This window comes from Myotis nattereri, assembly GCF_964212035.1.
Source record: "Myotis nattereri genome assembly, chromosome: 4".
Classification (NCBI taxonomy): Eukaryota; Metazoa; Chordata; class Mammalia; order Chiroptera; family Vespertilionidae; genus Myotis; species Myotis nattereri.
In genome coordinates this window covers 99,315,327-99,336,481 of record NC_138079.1, presented here as the reverse complement: position 1 = coordinate 99,336,481, position 21,155 = coordinate 99,315,327, and the positions used below count along the sequence as shown (strand labels likewise).

Here is a 21,155-nt window from a genome sequence, read left to right as displayed (position 1 = left end):
TCAGACCATAGGCCGACCCTCTTATCCACTGAGCCAAACCAGCGAGGGCATGTGCTTTCTTACTGTAGTGATTCCAAGTCAGGCAGGACCACCCTGAGCCACAGCCCCAGACAGGTAAGTTCCCCACCAGGGGACCTGTGGGACTTGGGCATCATCACAGAGGGCTGGATGCAAATAATCTCATGTTCTCTTGCTGGCCCAGGCAGGTTGGAATCCCAGGCTGTCATGGTCTTTTCCCTCCTACCCTGCCTCAGAGGCTCACTGTCCTCCCCTCAGAGCTCAGAGGCTGTCCCCATCCCCATTAAAGTAGGCCCCTCTAGCCCAGCTGGTGTGGCCCAGTGGTTGAGTGTCAACCCATGCACCAAGAGGTCGCTGGTTCGATACCCGGTCAGGGCACACGCCCAGGTTACAGGCTTGAGCGTGTGGGAGACAGCCAAACAATGTTTCTTTCTCACTGAAATTTCTCTTTCCCTAAAAATCTATAAAAATACATATTTTTTAAAAAAGGCCCCTTCCAATTGTTATCCTTGTTCTCTGCAGTTCTGTGTCAATCTGTAATTATTTATTGCATATTTGTATCTGGCTCTCCGCAAGGCACGGAGCGTAACATTTTTGGTTAACACTGTATTGAGAACCCAGCACATCGGTAAGTGCTTTTTAAATTAATAAACAGATGGCATGAGTTTGGCAGAACTGCCACCCCTTTCCCGTGAGTCTCTGGGCACCAAGGGGAGTAAGAAGGGCTGTGATGGAGATTACACAAATCCACAGAAAATAAGGCGGCACAGACCCTTTGGCCATTGAGCCTTGGGTGAGTAGCCTGCGTTCTCTAGGCCTTTTGTTCCTTTTCTCTCAAGTGAACAGGAAATGGAAGGTTGTACCACCTGCTTCCAAATGCCTGGTGGACTCTACAAACAAAGCAGGGTTGTTACTTCTTGGTTTCATTCTTAGCCTTTGCTGCAAGTAGTGTCACCTTTGTGTGTGTGTGTGTGTTTTGTTAATCCTCAACAGAGGATATTTTTTCCATGGCTTTTCAGAGAGAGTGGAAAGGAGGGAGGGGGATAGAGAGAGAAAAACATTGATGTGAGAGAGACACGTTGATTGGCTGCTTCCTACACATGCCCTGACCGGGGGGCAGGGAGTGAACCAGCAATTCAGGTCCGTGCCCTTGACCAGGAATCAAACCTGAGACCCTTTGGTCCACTGGCTGTGCTCTAACCACTGAGCAGCACCAGCCAGGGCAAGCATCACCACCTTTTCTCAGCCGTGTCCAATTATGGTGACCTGGGGCCACAGACCTGCCACATCCCGTGTGCTTTCCCCAGCCTGTTTTGACGATCATGCACATCTTGAGGCTGCACCCAGGGGAAGCCCCACCCTCACAAAGAAGGAATAAGCTGTCACCATTGACCTTACTAGGTTTCTGGAGATGAAGGGTGTGTGTGCAGGGATGTCAAAAAGTGTTGCTCCTGGCTTGAGGGCGGGGCGGGGGGCGGGGGGGGGGGGCAGGAGTCCTCTGAGTCATGGGCTCTGTCCACACTTTTGAGTGAATTTCAAATGTGGAACAGGGTGGTCAGAACCACTCCCTGGCTGTGGTCACAGTGCTGTTTCACAACTGACTAACTTAAAACTGCGTTTGAGTCCTGTGTGTCTTACCAAGCACCTCTTCCACCCTCACACCCCGTCACTGCAGGAGAGGACTGGCCCCTCACCACTCAATGTCTCCTGTTAGAATCAGTGCCCAGCAGCTGCCGCCCCAGCTCAAGTCCCAGAAACAAAGCCCCTTTCTTTTGGAAGCCATCTGTGAGAACAATGGTTTTTATTTAAAAAATAACTTTTCTGTAACATAAGAAAGGATCATTGTGACTGCGCCTCCCCTCTCCCTAGATGGCATTGAGAGGTGGGCAGGGTCACAACCTGGAGAAGTCTTCTCTGTGCTGCTCCAGCCACTGATCCAGTGTCCTGGCCTTGGGGTTGAGCCTCAGGGTCAGTTCGATGTTCCGGTCCGGTTTCAAGGCATAGAAACGGAACATGTTGGCCAGGTCCTGGGCGCCAGGGAAGCCAAGCTTCTCGTAGTCCTCAGGGGTTGTCTGGAAGTAGAGGGGGCGGGGGAAGGGGAGGTCTGTGAGGATCCATCAACATCTCAGCATCCCGCTGAGGTAGTGGGGGCTGGGGGACACCTCAGTTCCTACCAAGGTCCTTGCTAAGTCCACCTGAAACCATTCTAAAAGTTTAAAAACCAGCCCTAGCTGGTTTGGCTCAGTGGATAGAGTGTCAGCCTTCGGACTGAAGGGTCCCAGGTTCAATTCTAGTCAAGGGCACATGCTGGGCTGCGGGCTTAATCCCCAGTGGGGGGCATGCAGGAGGCAGCCAATCAGTGATTCTCTCTCATCACTGATGTTTCTATCTCTCTCCCTCTCCCTTCCTCTCTGAGATCAATACAATTTTTGGAAAAAATAATAAAAATAAAAGTTTAAAAACCATTGTTCTGGGTCAATTTAAGATCTTGAGATGAAACCTCAGTTCCTTCCAAATCAGAATTGTTTACATCACTTTCTTGCTCAGAAACCAAAGCTGTTCCCCTTTCCAGACTGAACTGGATCTGAACCCCTCAGATCCTCCACAACCTGCCTCAAGCTTTTCTCTGTTTACACAGCGACACATGGCCACTTAGGGCCTTTTTGCTAGTGCACATCATTGTGCTCAGCTTCAGGTCTATTCTATTCAGTCCTCGTGACAACTCAAGCAGAGGACACTATTCACACACCCATTTCATGGATAAGGAAACTGAAGCAGAGAGGGGTCAGGGGCCATGCCTCAGATTATACACTGTTAGGTGTTAAGGGCAGGGGCTGGGATCCAAGTCTGCGGGGGTCTATCTGCCCCCAAACTCCCATCATTACTCCATTTGGGTCTGGGGGCTCTGCAGTAGCTTTTGTCTTTTAACACCTAAGAGTGTTAATGAGATTTTCTTTAATGAGAAGGTCTTACTTTCATAATAGGAATGACAACAAGAAACCCAGGGTCTGGACTGGAGGGCTACGGGTCGGTGGGGAAAGGAGGGTACTGTGGGCCTCCCACCCACCCAGCCAGGCCAGGTATGTGTGTGTGTGTGTGGGGGGGGGGCTATCTCTCTGGCCTCCTCCCTCTTCTCTTCCTTCAAGGCACATCCCAAAGGAGCCCAGCAGCCCTGCATTCTCACTCCTGGCCTTGGCCCCTACTGTCCCCTCTTCTGGAAACCTTCCTCCCCACTTGGTCAACCACCTATGCCAGAAATTTCACTCAGCAGCCATACTTGGCTCCCAAGAACAGCACAGCATGGATGTTCACAGCTGTGATGAATTCAGATTTACCTTCTCCTATATCCCCCTTCCTACTACTCACAAAGCCCTCCTGGGGGGTTGAAATGACCAGCAGGGGCCGAGGGGCTCACCTTGGCATCGTGCACAGTCTTCCCAGTGTGCTTGGAGAGCAGGGCAGCATACTCCTCCGCTGTGTGCCTGCAGGTACTGAGCCCAAGGTTCTGGCCGATGTATTGTTCTGGCATCTTCAGCAGACTGAGTACCACAGGGCCCAGGTCGGTAACGGACATGCCATCCATGGGTATGTCACCCATGGGCAAGCCTGGGGGAGAAGGGGAGGAGAGACATGCTGGCACATGACATGTCCTGGAGGGGAGAGTGAGGTAGAGACTAGTACCAACCGGACATCTGCACAGATCAGCACGTGGCATGACTTAGACACTTCCTGGTATCTACGGCAGCAGGAGCAGCAGTGGAACTGAATTGGAAAATGGGATTCAAGCCTGGCCAGCATGGCTCAGTGGTTGAGTGTCGACCTATGAACCAGGAGGTCCCAGTTCGATTCCTGGTTGGGGCACATGCCTGGGTTGCAGGCTCGGTCCCCAGTGTGGTGCGTGCAGGAGGTGGCCAATCAATGATTCTCTCTCATCACTGATGTTTCTATCTCTCTCTCTCCCGCCCTTCATCTCTGAAATCAATAAAAATATATTTAAAAACAAAACAGAACAAAAAACCTCTGAGCCTGGGTTATTCCATTCTTAGAGTGGGGAGAACCCTGGACCAGCCGACCTCACTCAGGGCTGAGATGGGAGGACAAGGGACAGGAAAGGAAGGGGCTTCAAAAGGTCCCCCGAGAACAGAGTGGTACTCCTGGGCCCACTGCTCCCAAAACACTGGCCTGAGTGTACCTGGCCACATCCTGAATTCCTCATGTGGAACCCGGTGGGTGGGTTCTCCAAACACCAACTCTACTAACAGGAATGCTTGACAAGCCGAGGTCAGGACCTGGCCCAGAGAATGACTAGCTGCCTAATTGTGATTTTGTAGATGGAAAGGGACAGCAGTGTTTAGATGTGAGCACTTGGACCATGCCATTTTCCTCACCTATGAAAAGGGGCCATAGCAACCGCCCATTCAGATCACCCAGGGATCTTGTGGGGATGAAGGTCTAAATCAGAACACAAGGGGTGTCTCTGACTAGCTTTGCAAACTATAAAGGGCGGTGCCCATGTGCCAACACATGGACCAGACTGCTTGCTCACCGGTGGGCAGGTCTTGAGAAAGGGTGAGCCAGTGTTGATGCACACAGGGGTGGGGGTGGCCCGCTGAGGGGGCTCACCCCTCCCACTCGGGCCTCCTGAGCGTCCTGCTCTAATCCACTGGCTAACAGACAAGACACAAGTTGTGTAAGATTCCCTCCAAGCCAGGGTCCAGTATGGGCATTGAGAAGAGAGTGCTTTCCGCTTTGTGAAACCTACAACTGGGTCTCGTCTTCCAAATCCTCTCATTTTTGAAGGAGAAGTAACAGTAACTGCACTTGTCTCTGTAGGTTTTCTCACTGCCCCTGTGAAAGTGAGTGTTATGCCCATTTCACAGAGCAGGAAGCAGAGGCCCAGCCAGGCTTCTTGCCTTGCTCACAGTCACAGACCTAACGTGAGAGCCAGGACTCAGGCCCGGAACCACCTGAAGACAAGCCCATGGTTTCCTGGGACAGCCACAGTGCCACACAGAGCAGGTGCTCAAGGAGGAAGGGCACTCACTCAGCAAGTAGCTCTTTCCATCCGGGGCTTTCTGGGGTAGGAAGTAGGAGAGGAGGTTCTCGAAATAGCAGGGCAGCCGCACACTGGTCATGGGAACACCGATGTCCCGGAAATATTCCTCCACCTCTCCTTTGCCGTCAAAGTGGCCTGCTGCCAGTCTCCCCGCCGTCAGCTTCTTGATGTTCTCCAGGCCGCTGTAGACCACATAGTGAAGGCCCAGGCGCTTGGCCAAATTGGCCAGCAGCTTTCCCTGGATGGCAGGAAAGGAGACACCGCAAAGCCAGGAGGGAGGATGTGTGTCCCCAATCACATCCAGGCTCTCCAACCCAAGCTGCCACTGTGCCTGATGCTAAGAACCGGACAACACTTACTCTTCACATAAGGCCCCGCTTCCAGAATAATGCTCACACATGCTATCCTACCCTTTAACACGGGATTGTAAGCCTATACCGCCCACAGAACCTTGCACCACTTCTCTAGATCATCTGGACTGTTCACTTTCTGATGTGCCTGGCTGCAGCCCACCTATGTGCAACCTGCTGCTAAGTCCTCTTCCTTGGAGAGCCCAGGATTCCACAGGGAGGTGCTGCAGCTCAGTGGTGAAGCACACTGAGTGCTTGGGTTCCGGTCCTGGTTCTGCACTGCACTACGCGATGCTGGACAAGCGATCTAACCGTTCTGGACTCGTCAGTTAAACGGGGACCACAATACTACCTGCTGCATAAGGTTGTGTAGGGAGGGGATTGGCTGGTGGCCTCCAAAAAGATACGTCCACATCCTAACCCCTAGAACCTGTGAATGTAACCTCATTCGGAAAAGGTCTCTACAAGTATAATTAAGGAACTTGGGATGAGATTACCCTGGATTACCCCTTAACCCAAGACAAGTGTCCTTATAAGAGACAGAGAAGACACAGAGAAGTCCATGTGAAGACAGAGGCAGAGACTGAAGTGATGTGGCCACAAGGAGACCTGGCAGCCCCCAGGAGCTGGAAGAGGCAAGGCACAAAATCTCCTTTAGTCTTTGGAGGGAGCAGGAGCCTGGCCCTGTCAAAAACCTTGATTTTGGACTTCTGGACTCCAGAACTGAGGAAGAATAAATTCCCATTGTTTTAAGCCACCTTGTGGTCTTGTTACAGCAGCTGTGGGGCACTAATACAGGTCATCAGGATGTGACGAGAGCTGCCTCAACCAGAGAAGCTGTCTTTGTCTTCTCTATGGAATGAGCTTCCATGTAAGATACAACCAAAGAAAGGGGCAAGGCTAAAAACAACTTTGGAGACCAGTGATCCAGTCCAATCCCCCTCTACTTTACAGAGGAAGAAAACAAAACCCAGAGCTGGGAAGTGACATGTCCAAAGACATAGCTGTGGATGAGGCAGGACTGAAAACTGAAGTGCGTAACTCCCAGCCTAGGGCCTTTCCTCGGGCACCAAGTACACCTTCCACAACGACCGGAGTGTCCTCTATGTGTCAGGCTCTCTGCCAGTGTCTCCATCTTCAATGAGACAAAAAGATGGCCATGTCTCATGGTTCCTCTCATATCCCTGCCACCACCATCTAGGTTCAATAACCACCTGACTAGGGAGAATCTGGGTGGAAAACAGAATAAAGGGAAACAAAGCATGTGAAAAGGGACATGGGGACTTTCTGGGTTGATGGAAGTATATTTTTAACAAAAGGCAATTATATGGGTTTATTTACTTTCAAATTTTATCAAACTAACCAAGTGAATTCTAACCAATTGTCATTTTTAATTCCAGACCCGTGTTTAATCATTATCTCTTCATTTTAAGACTTTTAATAAAAATGTCATTTTTAAAGAAACAAATTTTTTTTTATCAAACTGTACAATTAAAATGTGTACATTATATTATAAGAAATTACGGGTCAATAGAGTTAGATTTTTAGAAAGTATAAAAAGTCATTGGATGACAAAGGAAATAATTGGTTGCCTGAGGCTGGGGGGAGGGGGTGTCGGGAGTGACTATTAACAGGTACAGGGTTTCTTTTTGGGGTGATGAAAATGTTCCAGAATTAGGTAGTGGTGATGGCTCCACAACTTTGTGAATATGTTAAAAAACAATGAATTGCACACTTTGGGTGACTTGTATGGTCCATGAATATAAAAGAAAGTCACTGGATGAGAAAGCAGCCTCCTCTTACCCGCATCAAAATCTAGGAGGGCTGCATGGAAGCGAGGGTAAAGGACTGCAGTGTCAGTGGTCCTAGTTGGAGTGAGTCTCACAGGCAAGTTAAAACTGCCTCCAAGGAACCAACAGGGACCTGGGAGCTCCTTTTAAGATGCACTGCAACTCGCCCCAGCCTCGCCCCAGCCTCCCCACACCCTCCGGCCTGCCCTCACCTGCTTGACCTCCTGCTCCTGGCTGCAGTTCTCCCAGTAGTTGGTCACGATGAAGGTGGCGTGAGCCCCGGTCAGAGCCAGTTTCATGCTGGCCTCATCATCCTGGTCTCCCTGCACTATCTCTGCACCTTGCAGCTTCAGTTCCTTTGCTGCCTTCTGCCCAGGGTCCCGGGTTACAGCCCGAACCCTGAATGTCCCATCTTCCAAGAGCGTCCGGGCCACTGAGCCCCCCTGGGCACCTGCGAAGAGTCAAAAAGACCTAAAGGGTCGACTGTGCCTGGGAGTCCCGCTCAGGTTAAAACCCTGAAGGGAATGCTCCACCACAGCGGGACGCCCACGACACTGGTCACCTCTCACTCTCATTGAACTGCCTTACACCGATTTTAAATCACAGCTTTCATGAGATAGAATTCATTTACCACAATTAGAAGTGTATCGTGTAACCCCGGCCGGGTAACTCAGCTGGTTAGAGCGTTGTCCCAATACACCAAAGTCCAATCCCCAGTCAAGGCACATACAAAAATCAACCAATGAATGCATAAATAAGTGGAACAACAAATCGATGTTTCTCTCTCTCTCCTTTCTTCTCTAAAAATCAATCAATAAAAAATAAGTGCATAAAGTAGTGGCTTTTAGTGTATTCAGAGTTGTGCAACCATCATCACAGTCAATTTTAGAACATGTTCACCTCCCCAAAAAGAAAATCATACCCATTAGCAGTCACTCCCCATTCTCTCCTCCCTCCAGTCCCTGGCAACCACTCATCTGTTTTGTCTCTACAGATGTGCACGGACTCCTTCAACATGTGGCTTTTTGTTTCTGGCTTCTTTCACTCAACATGTTTTCAAGGTTCATCAATGTTTTAGCAGGCATCACACCTATACCTTTTATAAAATTCTAAAAATGTATTATGAAATATTTACAGATACAAAAAGGGATAGTGACACTCATGTACCCACCACTTAGCTTAAGAAATAAAATATTACATATACCTTTTCAGAAAAAAAAAAAAAAAGATTGAGAAAATTACAAAAATTAAAATAATCAAACGGAAGAAAATAAAAATCATCCATAAATACAGGGTGGAGCAGCCCTAGCTGGTTTTGCTCAGTAAATAGAGCATCAACCCACAGACTGAAGGGTTTCAGGTTCGATTCCAGTCAAGGGCATGGACCTCAGCTGTAGGGGAACGTGCAGAAAGCAACCAATCAATGTGTCTCTCTCACATCGATGTTTCTCTCCCTCTCCCTTCCATTCTCTAAAAATCAATGAAAAAATATCCTCTGATGAGGATTAAGATAAATAAGTAAATAAATAAATAATAAATGGAGGAGCAAAAGTAGGTTTAGTGTTGTGAGTACGTAAAACAGGTTATTCTTTATTATTATTTAACTAGTGCCCCAGTGCATGGATTCATGCACATTGAACGGAAATTAATGAGAAGGTGGCCGGTGGGGTAGGACTGGGCGAGATGGGCCAGACACACCCTGGAGCCAACCTCCTGTGGTCCCTCCCCAGCCAGCCACACCTGGGGGGCTGTCACAGCTCCAAGGGAATCTGTGGAGTGAGCTGGGATCCCTCGGGCAGGAGGGGTTCCTTGTCCTGGCCTGTGGGGATAGGGCTAAAACTGGCTCTCCAACATCCCCTGAGGGGTCCCGGATTGCGAGAGGGCGGTTCTCGGGTGATACACCCTGGAATCAGGCTCCCTCCTCTCTGGTTCCAGGGTACATCACCTGAGAACCACCACTGCCAAGTCACTGCAGCTCGGCAGCTCCTGCATTGAGCGTCTGCTCCCTGGTGGTCAGCGTGCATCATACCTATCAGCCAGTCGGACGGTAGTTTAGCCTTTTATATATATATAATTATCTTATTATTTTCCATAAAAACAGGTTTACTGTGCCACTGTGACATTCTTTTGAGTTAATAAAACTACTGTAATAATCATAACCTCATGTCTTTTTTCCAAACAAACAACTGAATACCTACTTTTGCCCATCCCTGTAAGTACAAGAACATTGGCTGCTACACTACTTCCAAGGACGGAAATTTATAGACAAACTGTCCTTTGGTAGGATTCTGGTTACATAAGTGATAAATCCATACACAGTCATTAAAAAGAATGTGGCAGATCTATATGTATGGCTCAGATTGGTGCCCATGTGACCTGGAGTGGAAAAGGCAAATTGCAGAATTGCAATTACCCTCATACAGGTCCAGATGGGAATGTAAAATGGTAGTCACTTTGTAAAACAGCCTGCCAGGTCCTCAAAATGCTCAACATAGAGTTACCATATGATACAGCAATTCTACTCAGAGGTATATACCCAAGAACATTGAAAATATACATCCACACAAAAACTTGTACATGAATGTTAATAGCAGCATTACGAATAATAACCAAATGAAATCTATACACCAAAAGATTTGTGGCTGCCAGGAGCCGAGGAAAATTGGGGGAAATGGGGAATGACTGCTAGTAGGTGTTCACATAAGAAACATCCAAACCTGTAGATGATTTTTTTAAGTTTATTTAAGCCAAAATGACGACATCACCAGGAAGCAAAATTTCAACAGACTGAGAAAATGCTCTGGAGAATGAACATTTTGCAGCTTTAAAACAAAACAAAAGGTCATTGATTTTAGGGGGAGAGAAAGAGAGAGATAGAAACTTGTTGTTGCACTTATTTATGCATTCAATGGTTGATGCATGTATGTGCCCTCACGGGGAATCAAACCCACCATCTTGGCGTATTTAGACAATGCTCTAACCAGCTGAACTACGCTGCCAGGGCCTAGAGCTTATTTTATACATTAAAATCTAAGAAGTCCTGGCCAAGGGGCTCAGTTGGTTAGAGTGTTGTCTCATACACACAAAGCTTGTGAGTTCAATTACTGGTTAGGGCTCATATGGGAGGCAACCAATGTTTCTCTCTCCCGTCGATGTTTCTCTCTCTCTAACAGCCCTAGCTGGTTTGGCTCAGTGGATAGAGGGTCGGTCTGTGGATTGAAGCGCCCTGGGTTCAATTCTGGTCAAGGGCACATGCCAGGGTTGCGGGCTCGATCCCCAAAAGGTGGTGTGCAGAAGGCAGTCAATCAATGATTCTCTCTCATCACTGATGTTTCTCTCTTTCTCTCTCTCTCTCTCTCTCTCTCTCTCTCTCTCTCTCTCTCTCTCTCCCTTCCTCTCTGAAATCAATAAAAATATATTTTAGAAAAAAAGGATAATGTTATATTGGAATTCAGTGAGTCAAACAGAAGACGCCACAGTTAGAGGGCCGAATTTGGAGTCTTTATAGCAAACGCCGGAGGCCGTGAGAGGACTAAGGTCTCTCCAAAACCTCACGGCTCCCAGTGAACTTAGGGGTTAGCTTATAAAGGCAAAAAAAAAAAAAAAAAAACACGTGCTGGGATGGGGGCAGTGTGCTTGCAGATATCGTGTAGAAAGCTTGCAGCCTTGAGCACAGCATAGCTCAGATAACCAGAAGACACCTGGCATGGGAGGAACCAAGGACGGACCAGATAATTAAGAGGGGGCAGTGACTAGACTATAGGCTGATAAAAATGTACATTAGGTTACTGACACAGATTCAGATTGCTAGCCCTGCCCCCAAAATGTCTTATTTTCCCCATTATTCGAGCAAGCGTGCTTACAGAAGCTAGAAATAGCAGAGTTACTTCTATCAGGGAGGCTCTCTGGTTTAGTTACTTCCTGGAGTTAACAGAACAAAAGACCATCTGTGTTTAGCAGAAAATTTTAAACGGCAGTTCTTACAAAATGGAGATTACGGGAACAAGATGAAGTGCCTACGGTTCAGATGGAGGGCGAGGGACAGAATGGAGTCAGTCCTTTTAAGGCCCATTGTTCAATAACTCTGACATTTCAAAAGTATGTTGCCTTAGAGCCCTAGTACACTGTTGGTGGGAATGCAAGCTGGTGCAACCATCATGGAAAACAGTATAGTTTCCTCAAAAAATTAAATATGGAACTGCCATTTGACCCAGTGATCCCACTTCTAGGAATATATCCTAGGAACCCCAAAGCACCAATCAGAAAGAATATATGCACCCCTATGTTCATAGCAGCACAATTTACAATAGCTAAGATCTGGAAACAGTCCAAGTACCCATCAGTAGGTGAATGGATAAAAAAGCTGTGGCACATTTATACCATGGGATACTCTGCAGCAGTGAAAAAGGACCTCTTACCCTTTGAGACAGCACAGAGGGACCTGGAGAATATTATGCTTAAGTGAAATAAGTCAGTCAGAGAAAGACAAGTATCACATGATCGCATGCCTATGTGGAAATCTAAGTAACAAAATAAACTGATGAACTGAGTGGAACCAGAGACATGGAAGCCTGGGACAGAGTGTGGAATCTCAGAGGGAAGGAGGGAGAGGGTGGATGGGTGGGTGGGAGGTAATCAACCAAAGACCTTGTATGCATATATGCACGGCCCATGGACACAGACAATAGGGTGCTAAAGGCCTGGGATGGGGGGAGGGGTCAGGGAGGGCTGGAGGGGATCAATGGTGTGTGTGGGGGGAAACAAATGTAATACTTTCAACAATAAAGAATTTTTTTTTTTTTAAATAGTATGTTACCTTAGATGCAAAAAGATAATAGATTCACTTAAGGTAGGTTGGTCAAGGAAGCTATAGTCCTAGGACTCAACTATCTGCCATAATCTGCTTTTAGTTAGGACTTTGGATAACCATTCTGTGTGGTTATTTTTGGTCTTGGAGTTTGTAAGGCCCACCACCATGCAGGCCTCTCCTGGGCTTGTCAGGTTTAGTATGTGACCCCTTTTCCATTCACATAGATATGGGGGGTTCTTTTTTTGGGGTGATGAGATCTTCTAAAACTGATCTGGGTGATGGTCACAGAACTCTGCAAATATACCAGAAACCAGTGAATTGCACACTTATAAATGAGTAAACAGTATGTGACTCATACCTCAATATATGAATTATACCTCAATAAAGCTGGTGTATGTTTTAAAATATATATTTAAGTATATATTATACATAAGTATATATGTTATATATATAAAGTACATATATATAGGGTACCCCAAAAATGTATACACACTTTAACAGCTGGTAGCTCAATTGATGTTTCTTTTTAGATTTAACCCATTGGAATTAATAACTATTCAAAATGTATACATTTTTGGGGGGAGAGAGAGAGGGAGAAAGAATAGGTGGGGGCAAAATAAAACACCATCGTTTGAAAATAATTTAGATATTTCTAACTTGGTAGGATACTCAGGAAACCTGGTAACAGAGATGGATGGGGTGGGGGGTACAGAGGTGGGAGGGAGATTTAATGTCGGTATGATGTGCAATCACTACTCATTCAAAGAAGTCAAAGTAATTTTTTTAAGATGCAAAGGACATCCGCGCTCAGGGCCCAGTCCGCACGGCCCCGCCGGGGTCAGAGGTCCAGCCTATCGCACCCTCCCTCCCGACCCCCCGTATGTCTCCCCGAGCTGGGGGAGGGGGCGCCCTGGCTGATGAGAGGTCCCGCGCTTCGGGGCCTCCGATGGGGTGGGGTTCCGCTTACCCGTGGCTCCAAACACCACCACTACCTTCTTGTCCGCCATGCGAGCGGGAGCGGGAGCGGGAGATGCGGTCCTGAGCAGCCTGCGGGGCGAGGGAAGCGCGGGGTGGGCCGCGGGGCCGGGGGTCCTCGCCCTGAACCACGCGCGCGCACCGGAGGGGGCGGCAGCCCCGAGAGGTCGGGATCCGCTACCCCTGGCCTCCCTCCCCCGCCAGCCCGGCCTGACACCACCTCCCCAGCCCGTGTCTCGGACCCTTGCCCCGACCTGCGTTACCCCCTGACCACAGCCTGGGTGGGAGACACTACGGGTAACCCGGGCCTTCGCTTTTGCAGCCGAGTCCACCACGGAGGGGGGGGTATAATCCCACGAAGGGGGCCGACCCCTGCCCGCAGCTTCATTCCTGCGCCGGCAAGCCCCCCGCCCCCCCCATTCCCGGCTGCCCTGCAGGAAGGGACCCGAGGCTGCGCGGCTCCAACCCCTCCCTGTCCGCGTCCTCACTCCGCGCTGTCCGGACTCGCCACCCCCGCGCACGGACGGAGATGGTTCATCCCGGCCCGGCGAGAACCCGCGGGTTGTTTGGACCCGTCCCCGCCTCAGTCACCGATCTCGCACGAACGTCTGAACCTGTAGATAATGGGGTGTCACCTAAAGGTGATCCAACCTATACCCGTGAGTTTTAACCACGTCAAGGCCCCGAGCTATTTCTTATCTGCCTGACTCACGGTTGAGGTTGCTGCTACTTGCACAGATTTGAATGATTTTGAACAGAAAAGTGAGATTTCTTTGTGTTGAACTAAAACTCAAAAATGACCCCCACTCTTCTGAAAAGTTATTCTGACTGGATAAGAACATTTGCTTTTTGCCCTGGCTGGTTTGGCTCAGTGGCTAGAGCGTTGGACTGCAGACTGGAAGGTCCTGGGTTTGATTCCGGTTGGGGGCACACGTTCGGGTGCGGGCTCGGTCCCCAGTGGGGGCCGTGCAGGAGGCAGCCGATCAGTGATTCTCTCTCATCTTTGATGTTCCTATCTCTCTCTCCCTCTTCCTTCCTCTCTGAAATCAATAAAAATATTTTTTTTAAAAAAAAGAACATTTGCCTTTTTAATTCACTCCATAATATGTATGGGTGTGGCTGTGGGTGAGTGGTCAAGGTGGGGGGCCAGGAGATCTTTGGGGTGATTTGGGGCAGGTTCAAGTCCTGCTGCTTATCAGGGCTCTGATGACCTGATATTATCACAAGAGCTTGGTGCTCATCTAAATGATGTCAGACTAGCCCTCGCTGGTATGGCTCAGTGGACAGAGCGTCGGCTGGAGGCAAAGGGTCCCAGCTTCCCGTCTGTCAAGGGCAGGTACCTTGGTTGCAGGCTCCTCCCCCGCCTGGGCCCTGGTCAGGGCTCCTGCAGGAGGCAACTAATATGCTTCTCTCACATAGATGTTTCTCTCTGTCTTTCCCTCTCTTTTCCACTCTCTCTGAAAATCAATGGAAACAATATCCTCAGGTGAGGATTAAAAATAAATAAATGATGTCAGGTGAAGAAATGCTGATAACAAAATACGTATTAACTCATCTGGGAATGTCAGGTTTGGGACAGCAGGCATTTGTGTTCACTGCTGAATTGCCAGCACCTAAACTAGTACTCAACATAAAGTAGGCTGGTTGGTTGTCTAAACATCTGCGAGGCACTGGACATACTCGAGCTAAAACTGACACTGTTTTCCTGAATCTAGTTGTGAAGATACCCCACAACAGAATATGTGTATATATTTTTAATTTATTGATGAGAGAGAGAGAGAGAGAGAGAGAGAGAGAGAGAGAGAGAGAGACATTGGTTTGTTGTTCCACTTATTATTTGTTGTTGCAGAGATCAAACCCACAACCTTGGCATACAGGGACGATGCTCTAACCAACTGAGCTCCCCTGCCAAGATGGGAGTGTAAGTCTTTTTCTATCCAATTGTCTTGCTAGTTTTCAAGGTGCTCAATGTAATAACCTTCCCCTGCACCATCTTGGCCAATGGAGGAGACTTTCTGGCACCCCCTGACTCTATGGTAACAAGGAGGCTGTTGGAAAAGGGCAGACATACTGGCAGCCTGGACAAAGGTTTTTCTCTCTTGAAACCCCATCCATCCTGGGGTTCCCGTAAGGCCTGAGTGGAGAGATTTAGCTATTGACTAGTGTATGCTCAACGGTGACACAGCACTTTCTGTGGTAATTTATATCTGACAAAGAATTTCCTACAAAGCACTTGCCAGTTCACCCAGCCCAATGACATGTACTAATGAAGATGACAGTTGGAGGAACCCTTTTCTGGGCTCATGCTATGTATCATGTACAGACTAAACCCTACATTAACTCATTTGACCCCTTGAAGCAACCTTTCCTTCAATCAGTGACGCTCAGATTAATTCAATTACGTGTCTGTGTGTGTGTGTGTGTGTGTGTGTGTGTATGTGTTTGGGGTGCAGGTAGTACAATGTATACTTCCCATTACCCCTTTCTTAAAATTCATTCTTTTTTATTTGATTTTGAGAGCCAAGTAATGCATAATGAATTTATGTATTCTCATAAAAAAGTAAATGGTACTGTAAATGAAAGTTTGAGTAAATGAAAGAAGAGTCCCATAGGACTCTTCTAAGGGATCAAAGACAGTTTAATTTAGATATGATTTGCAAATCAGAAAATGTATCCTTTGGCATGAACCAAAGACACACTCTGCTGGGGTCCAACCAGCAGTCGGCAAAGAAGGAATGACACGGAGACAGCGTTCAGTTGATCAGCAGCCTAGCCAGGATCTCCAGCAAAGTTCTGGTCTGGATCTCCAGCGAAGTTCTGTTTAGGATCTCCAGCCAGGTTCTGTGTCCATGGTCTCTTGCTAGGTTCTCCAGCCAGGTTCTCCAGGTTCTCCAGCCAGGTTCTGTAGCCATGTTCCCTCGCTAGGTTCTCCAGCCAGGTTCTGTCTAGGTTCTCCAGCCAGGTTCAGTCACCAGGTTCTAGTCAGGTTCTCTTGCCAATTTCTGTAGTCAGGTTCAGTCCAGGATCTTTTGCCATGTTCTCTCGCTAGGTTCTGTCTCTAGGTTCTGAGCCCAGTTTCTGTCCAGGATCTTTTGCCATGTTCTCTCCAGCGAAGTTCTTCTGTCTCTAGAGAACGTTCTCTGTAGGTTCTGTGCCTAGGTTCTGTCTCTCTCTCTGTCTCTTGCTGTCTTGTTACATCTGTATTTATACCAGTTGATTCAATCCTATCAATCTCTATTACAAAGGTTAGGGCGTTTCTTATCTCCATTCCAGGGAGTAAAGATTATGTAGCTTAAGCATGATTGTTCATAGTTAAAGTGATTAATTACCCGCCTGGCATTTAGTTAAGAGGTTTTATTCCCTCCCTAACTTCAGGGGAAAATCCCTACCTGGGGAAACAACCTTTCTCAGAGACCTTGGTTAAAACACATAGTGCCACAAAGGTGAGCAAACATATCAAGAACAATATGCCATATATGCCAGGTCCCTTGAAACAGCAAGCATGGACTGGCTCCCGGCAACACTCTAAGGAGGGAAAAATAAAGCAACGTTTTTAAAGGGAAGAGTTTCAAGGAGTTGCTAATCAAAGGGTTGGGATACAAGACCATAACTTATTCATTTTCTGATTGGTGGGCGCAACTGGATTTTTAGGGGACTGCTGACTCAATGGTCAGCTAGTGGAGCTGTGAGATAAGAATAATGGGTAGTTTCAATTGACTCATGGTCAGCAGGTAGAGTCATGGGATATTCTAATAGTTGGAGTCACAAAATATGGTCAGCAGGGTAGGTCACAAGGCAGGGGCCAATGCCTCAGTTTCCCTTGGAGTCTGCAAAATACACCAATAAAACAATTATTTTTAGTAAAACAGACAATGCAAAGAATACAAATTGTCTGATAGGCAAAGTCAGAGTTTAAACTGCAAAATGGCCTAGTTATTGGAGCAAGGTCAGAGACCAAATTGTAGAAGAGTCCAGATATTAGAATCCTCAGTACAGATAAAGCACAAGTGACCCTAGACCTCTCTCTATCATTCTAGTGTGTAAACCTTTCCTACTTTTGAATGCATTTGTATACCTAAACATGAACATGTAGAAGGTTAACATTTTATAGTTAAGAAATAAAAGGGATCATACTGACTATATTTTCCCACAATATTTATTATGAAAATTTGTAAACATACAGAAAAGTTGAAAGAACTGCATAGTGAATACCCATATACTTACCACATAGATTCTTCAATTCTTAACATTTTGCTATATTTGCTTTATCAGCTATCTTATTTTTTATACATTTCAAGTTAGTTGCAGACATCAGTACTTTTCTCCCCTAAACACTCCAGCATACATATTATTTAGAGTTCGATATTTGTTTTTTAGGTTAAGTTTACAACACACTGTAGAACAGTAGTTGCCAACCTTTCGGACCTTTTGGACCACCAGTGGTCCGCAGACCACCGGCTGGTGACTGCTGCTATCCTCCTATATAATAAAGAGGCAATATGCAAATTGACCCTCACATCACAAGATGGCTACCCCCACATTGTGACAAGATGACTGGCAGCGGAGCAGTTAGGGGCAATCAGGCAGGCAGGTGAGTGGTTAGGAGCTAGCAGTCCCCGATTGTGAGGGGGATGTCCAACTGCCGGTTTAGGCCTGATCCCGCAGAGATCGGGCCTAAACCGGCAGTCAGACATCCCCCGAGGGGTCTCAGATTGGAGAGGGTGCAGGCTGGGCTGAGGGACCACCCCCCAAATACACAATTTCATGCACCAGGCCTCTAGTAAAACATATTTTTGTATTTTCCTACAACTTGCTTTCCCCCCTTCTACTTAATGTCCTCCCTCAGGTGGTGTTTGCCCTTTTCAATGGGGCACAATTATTGAATGAATGTGCTCCTGTCAATCCCTGCTCCATCCTCTTTTGATGGACCTAAGGTTGTTTCAAAGTTTTCACCAAAATGGAGTATCCTGGTATGTGTTGCAATGACCTCCCTTGTTTGTGCCCTTTTGAGTTCTTGCAAGAGTTAGACAGGACAAAGATCTCAAGATCTGGGCAGTCCTAAATGTTATTAGAGAGAAACATCAATTTGTTATTCCACTTATTTATGCATTCATTGGTTGCTTCTTTTTAAAAAATGTGTCTCTATTGATTTTTTAGAGAGAGAGAGGAGGGGAGAGAAAGAGAAACATCTATGTGAGAGAGAAACACCGATAGGTTGCCATTGGTTGCCTCCCATATGCACCCGGACCAGAGACCGAATCCTGCAACCTGGGCATGTACCCTGACTGGAATTGGAACTGGCAAACTACTAGTGTATGGAACAACACTCAAACAACTGGGCCACACCTGCCAGGCCATTTGGTGGCTTCTTGTATGTGCCCTGAGGATATTCCCTGACGGGATCAAACCCACAACCTGGCATATCAGGATGAGGTTGTAATCAACTGAGCTACCTGGCCAGGGCTTCTTGCTAAATGTTAAGATGTAGTATTTTGTAGATACAGTAAACAGGATGAGCTGACAGGAACTCAACCTGATGAAAGTAGCCAATTGCAAAGAAGAAATCAACATGTTATATAAGCCATGGCTAAGCCTTCCTTCTGGGAGGTAGAGATTTGGATATGAATCTGAGACAGGCTGAGCCTCTCTTAAAAACTCTTCAGTTATTTCTTAAAGTCTCTTCTGGATAAGTTTAAAGTTTCTCTTCAGGCATTCCCCAAAGAGCTCTGTTCTGTGCACCTGGAAAGTAAAGAGTTCCGCTCTACACCTGCACAGGTGTATACCAGCTGCTGGAACCTGAAATGTAAAGAACTCTACGATGCACCTGTGTGAGGAACCTAGCCCTATATAAGCCAGACCTGCAGCAGCAGTTTGGGAGCCATGCTGTTATTAGTGGCATTAAGCCCCCTCCCTTCTCCTTTCCCTCCACCTTGATTTCAGTAAACTTCCAATTTTTTTAATATGTTTTTACTGGTTTTAGAGAGAGAAGAAGGGAGAGGGAGAGAGAGGAAAAAAAAAACACATTGATGATAGAGAAATATCAATGGGCTGCCTCCTGCATGCCCCCCATCAGGGATCGAGTCCGAAACCCACAACCCAGGCATGTGCCCTGACCGGGAATCAAACTGGCAACCTTTTGTGCATGGGAGCACCAAACTGAGTCACCTCTTATTTTGAATCTGTTTAGCTTCCTCTCCTGATTTCTGTCTTGGGGGATGGGTGCAAGAACCTCTTTGTCATTGACAAATTCCCTGTCTCCCTTACACACAGCAAGTAAATAAAACTCCTTGCAACAACCACCTCTTATTTTCAAATATAGCATCTTAAACAGTGAAGCCCTTGAGTTCAATAACACAAATGTTTTCTAGAATAGCTACCCAGAAGTGTAATTGTTGGGTCAATGAGAATGCCCATTCTAAATGTTAACAGTTCCTGCCAAATTGTCCCTCCTTCCCCATGTGAAGAAAAAAGAGGCTACCAAAACAAGCCTGACAAGTTCAATAACTGAAAATAACCATACAGGTTGTTTTGATCATCAAAACATTCCTAACTTGCCTGACCAGTGTGGCTCAGTGGCTGAGCATCGCACGAACCAGGAAGTCATGGTTGGATTCCTGGTCAGGGCTCATACCTAGGTTGGGTTGCGGGCTCAATCCCCAGTGGGGGGTGTGCAGGAGGCAGCCGATCAATGATTCTTTCTCATCATTGATGTTTCTATCCCCTTCTCTTCTTACTTCCTCTCTCTCTGAAATAAACAAAAACACATTAAAAAAAAAACACACCCAAAAACCCACATTTCTAATTGAGTGGGTTATGGTATGAAGTCATGTCCTAAGTATATAGGATAAATTAATCTCTACCTTGAACAAGCCCTGTCCATTGTTTATGTGCTCTAGAATAATATATTTAAAATGTGAGAACGATCTCTTCTCCAGAAGGGTAAAGATAAACATCCCAGTGCAGGGGGTGGGGGGGAGACAACCCCAACATTCCTCATTGTTCTCTTTCAACTGCATCTCTTTCAACTTCTATAAACTATGTTAAAGCTAACTATCCTGCATCCATTAATGTAAAAGTGACATCTCTCCATTTTATTTTTTACTCAGTTCTAGAGATGTTCCTGCTTCACTTTCTCCCACGCTGTAATCGTCCACCAATGGAATTCATGTAACCTTTCTTAGGTCTTCTCCTTTGGTTCTAATCCTATCCTATATAATAAAATCCTAATATATGCTCACTGCTTAATCATCACTTGTACTTTTTCATTTCATTTTTCCAGTTTCCTTGCATTATTATAGTGTCACTGGATTTTAAGAGCTTGTTTATGACTAAAGATGTTAATCATTTCTCATGCATTGCAAATGAAATACCATGTTTTTTGTTACTATTTCACTCTGGTGTTTTACTTTTTGGTTGTATCAAACTTGTGTATTAAATATAATCATATTCTGTTTTAAAAAAATAAAACCCTAATATGCAAATCAACCAAATGGCAGAACAACCAGTAGCTATGACATGCACTGACCACCAGGGGGCAGACGCTCAACGCAGGAGCTGCCCCCTGGTGGTCAGTGAGCTCCCATCGGGGGAGTGCTGCTCAGCCAGAAGCCAGGCTCACGGCAAGTGCAGGGGCGGTGGCAGGAGCCTCTCCCACCTCCAGCAGTGCTAAGGACCCCTGGGGGATGTCTGCCTGCCCGCTTACACCATAAGTGGACATCCCCCGAGGGGTCCTGGACTATGAGAATGTCCAGGCCAGGCTCAGGGACCCCCACCCCCACCCTCAGTGCACAAATGTTGTGCACTGGGCCTCTAGTGTATAAATAAAGTGCATAATTGCTATACCCTGGAGGATTATCTCTGTCCTTTGAAATTTTGCTTCCAGGACTAACCCCTACCAGTGATAGCAAACCTTTTAAGCTAGGTGTGTCAGCATTTTGAAAAACGCTAACTTAACTCTGGTGCTGTGCCACATATAGAAATTTTTTGATATTTGCAACCATAGTAAAACAAAGACTTATATTTTTGATATTTATTTTATATATTTAAATGCCATTTAACAAAGAAAAATCAACCAAAAAAATGAGTTCGCGTGTCACCTCTGACACGCGTGTCATAGGTTCGCCATCACCTAATCTTTGGCTCTAATAAACTATTTT

The 21,155-nt window shown here is 46.7% G+C and overlaps 1 protein-coding gene across 1 annotated transcript; it reads right to left on the bottom strand.

Annotated features, from left to right (window-relative positions):
• Positions 1–1,802: 1,802 nt before the first annotated feature.
• Positions 1,803–13,496, bottom strand: NMRAL1 (NmrA like redox sensor 1). Its single transcript, XM_081090354.1, has 6 exons — positions 13,254–13,496; positions 12,992–13,071; positions 7,427–7,665; positions 5,063–5,312; positions 3,434–3,624; positions 1,803–2,090 (listed from the first exon to the last, which is right to left on the bottom strand). The coding sequence occupies exons 2-6, from the start codon at positions 13,029–13,031 to the stop codon at positions 1,911–1,913; spliced, it is 900 nt and encodes a 299-aa protein (XP_080946480.1). The 5' UTR covers positions 13,032–13,071; positions 13,254–13,496; the 3' UTR covers positions 1,803–1,910.
• Between the last annotated feature and the right edge of the window lie 7,659 nt (positions 13,497–21,155).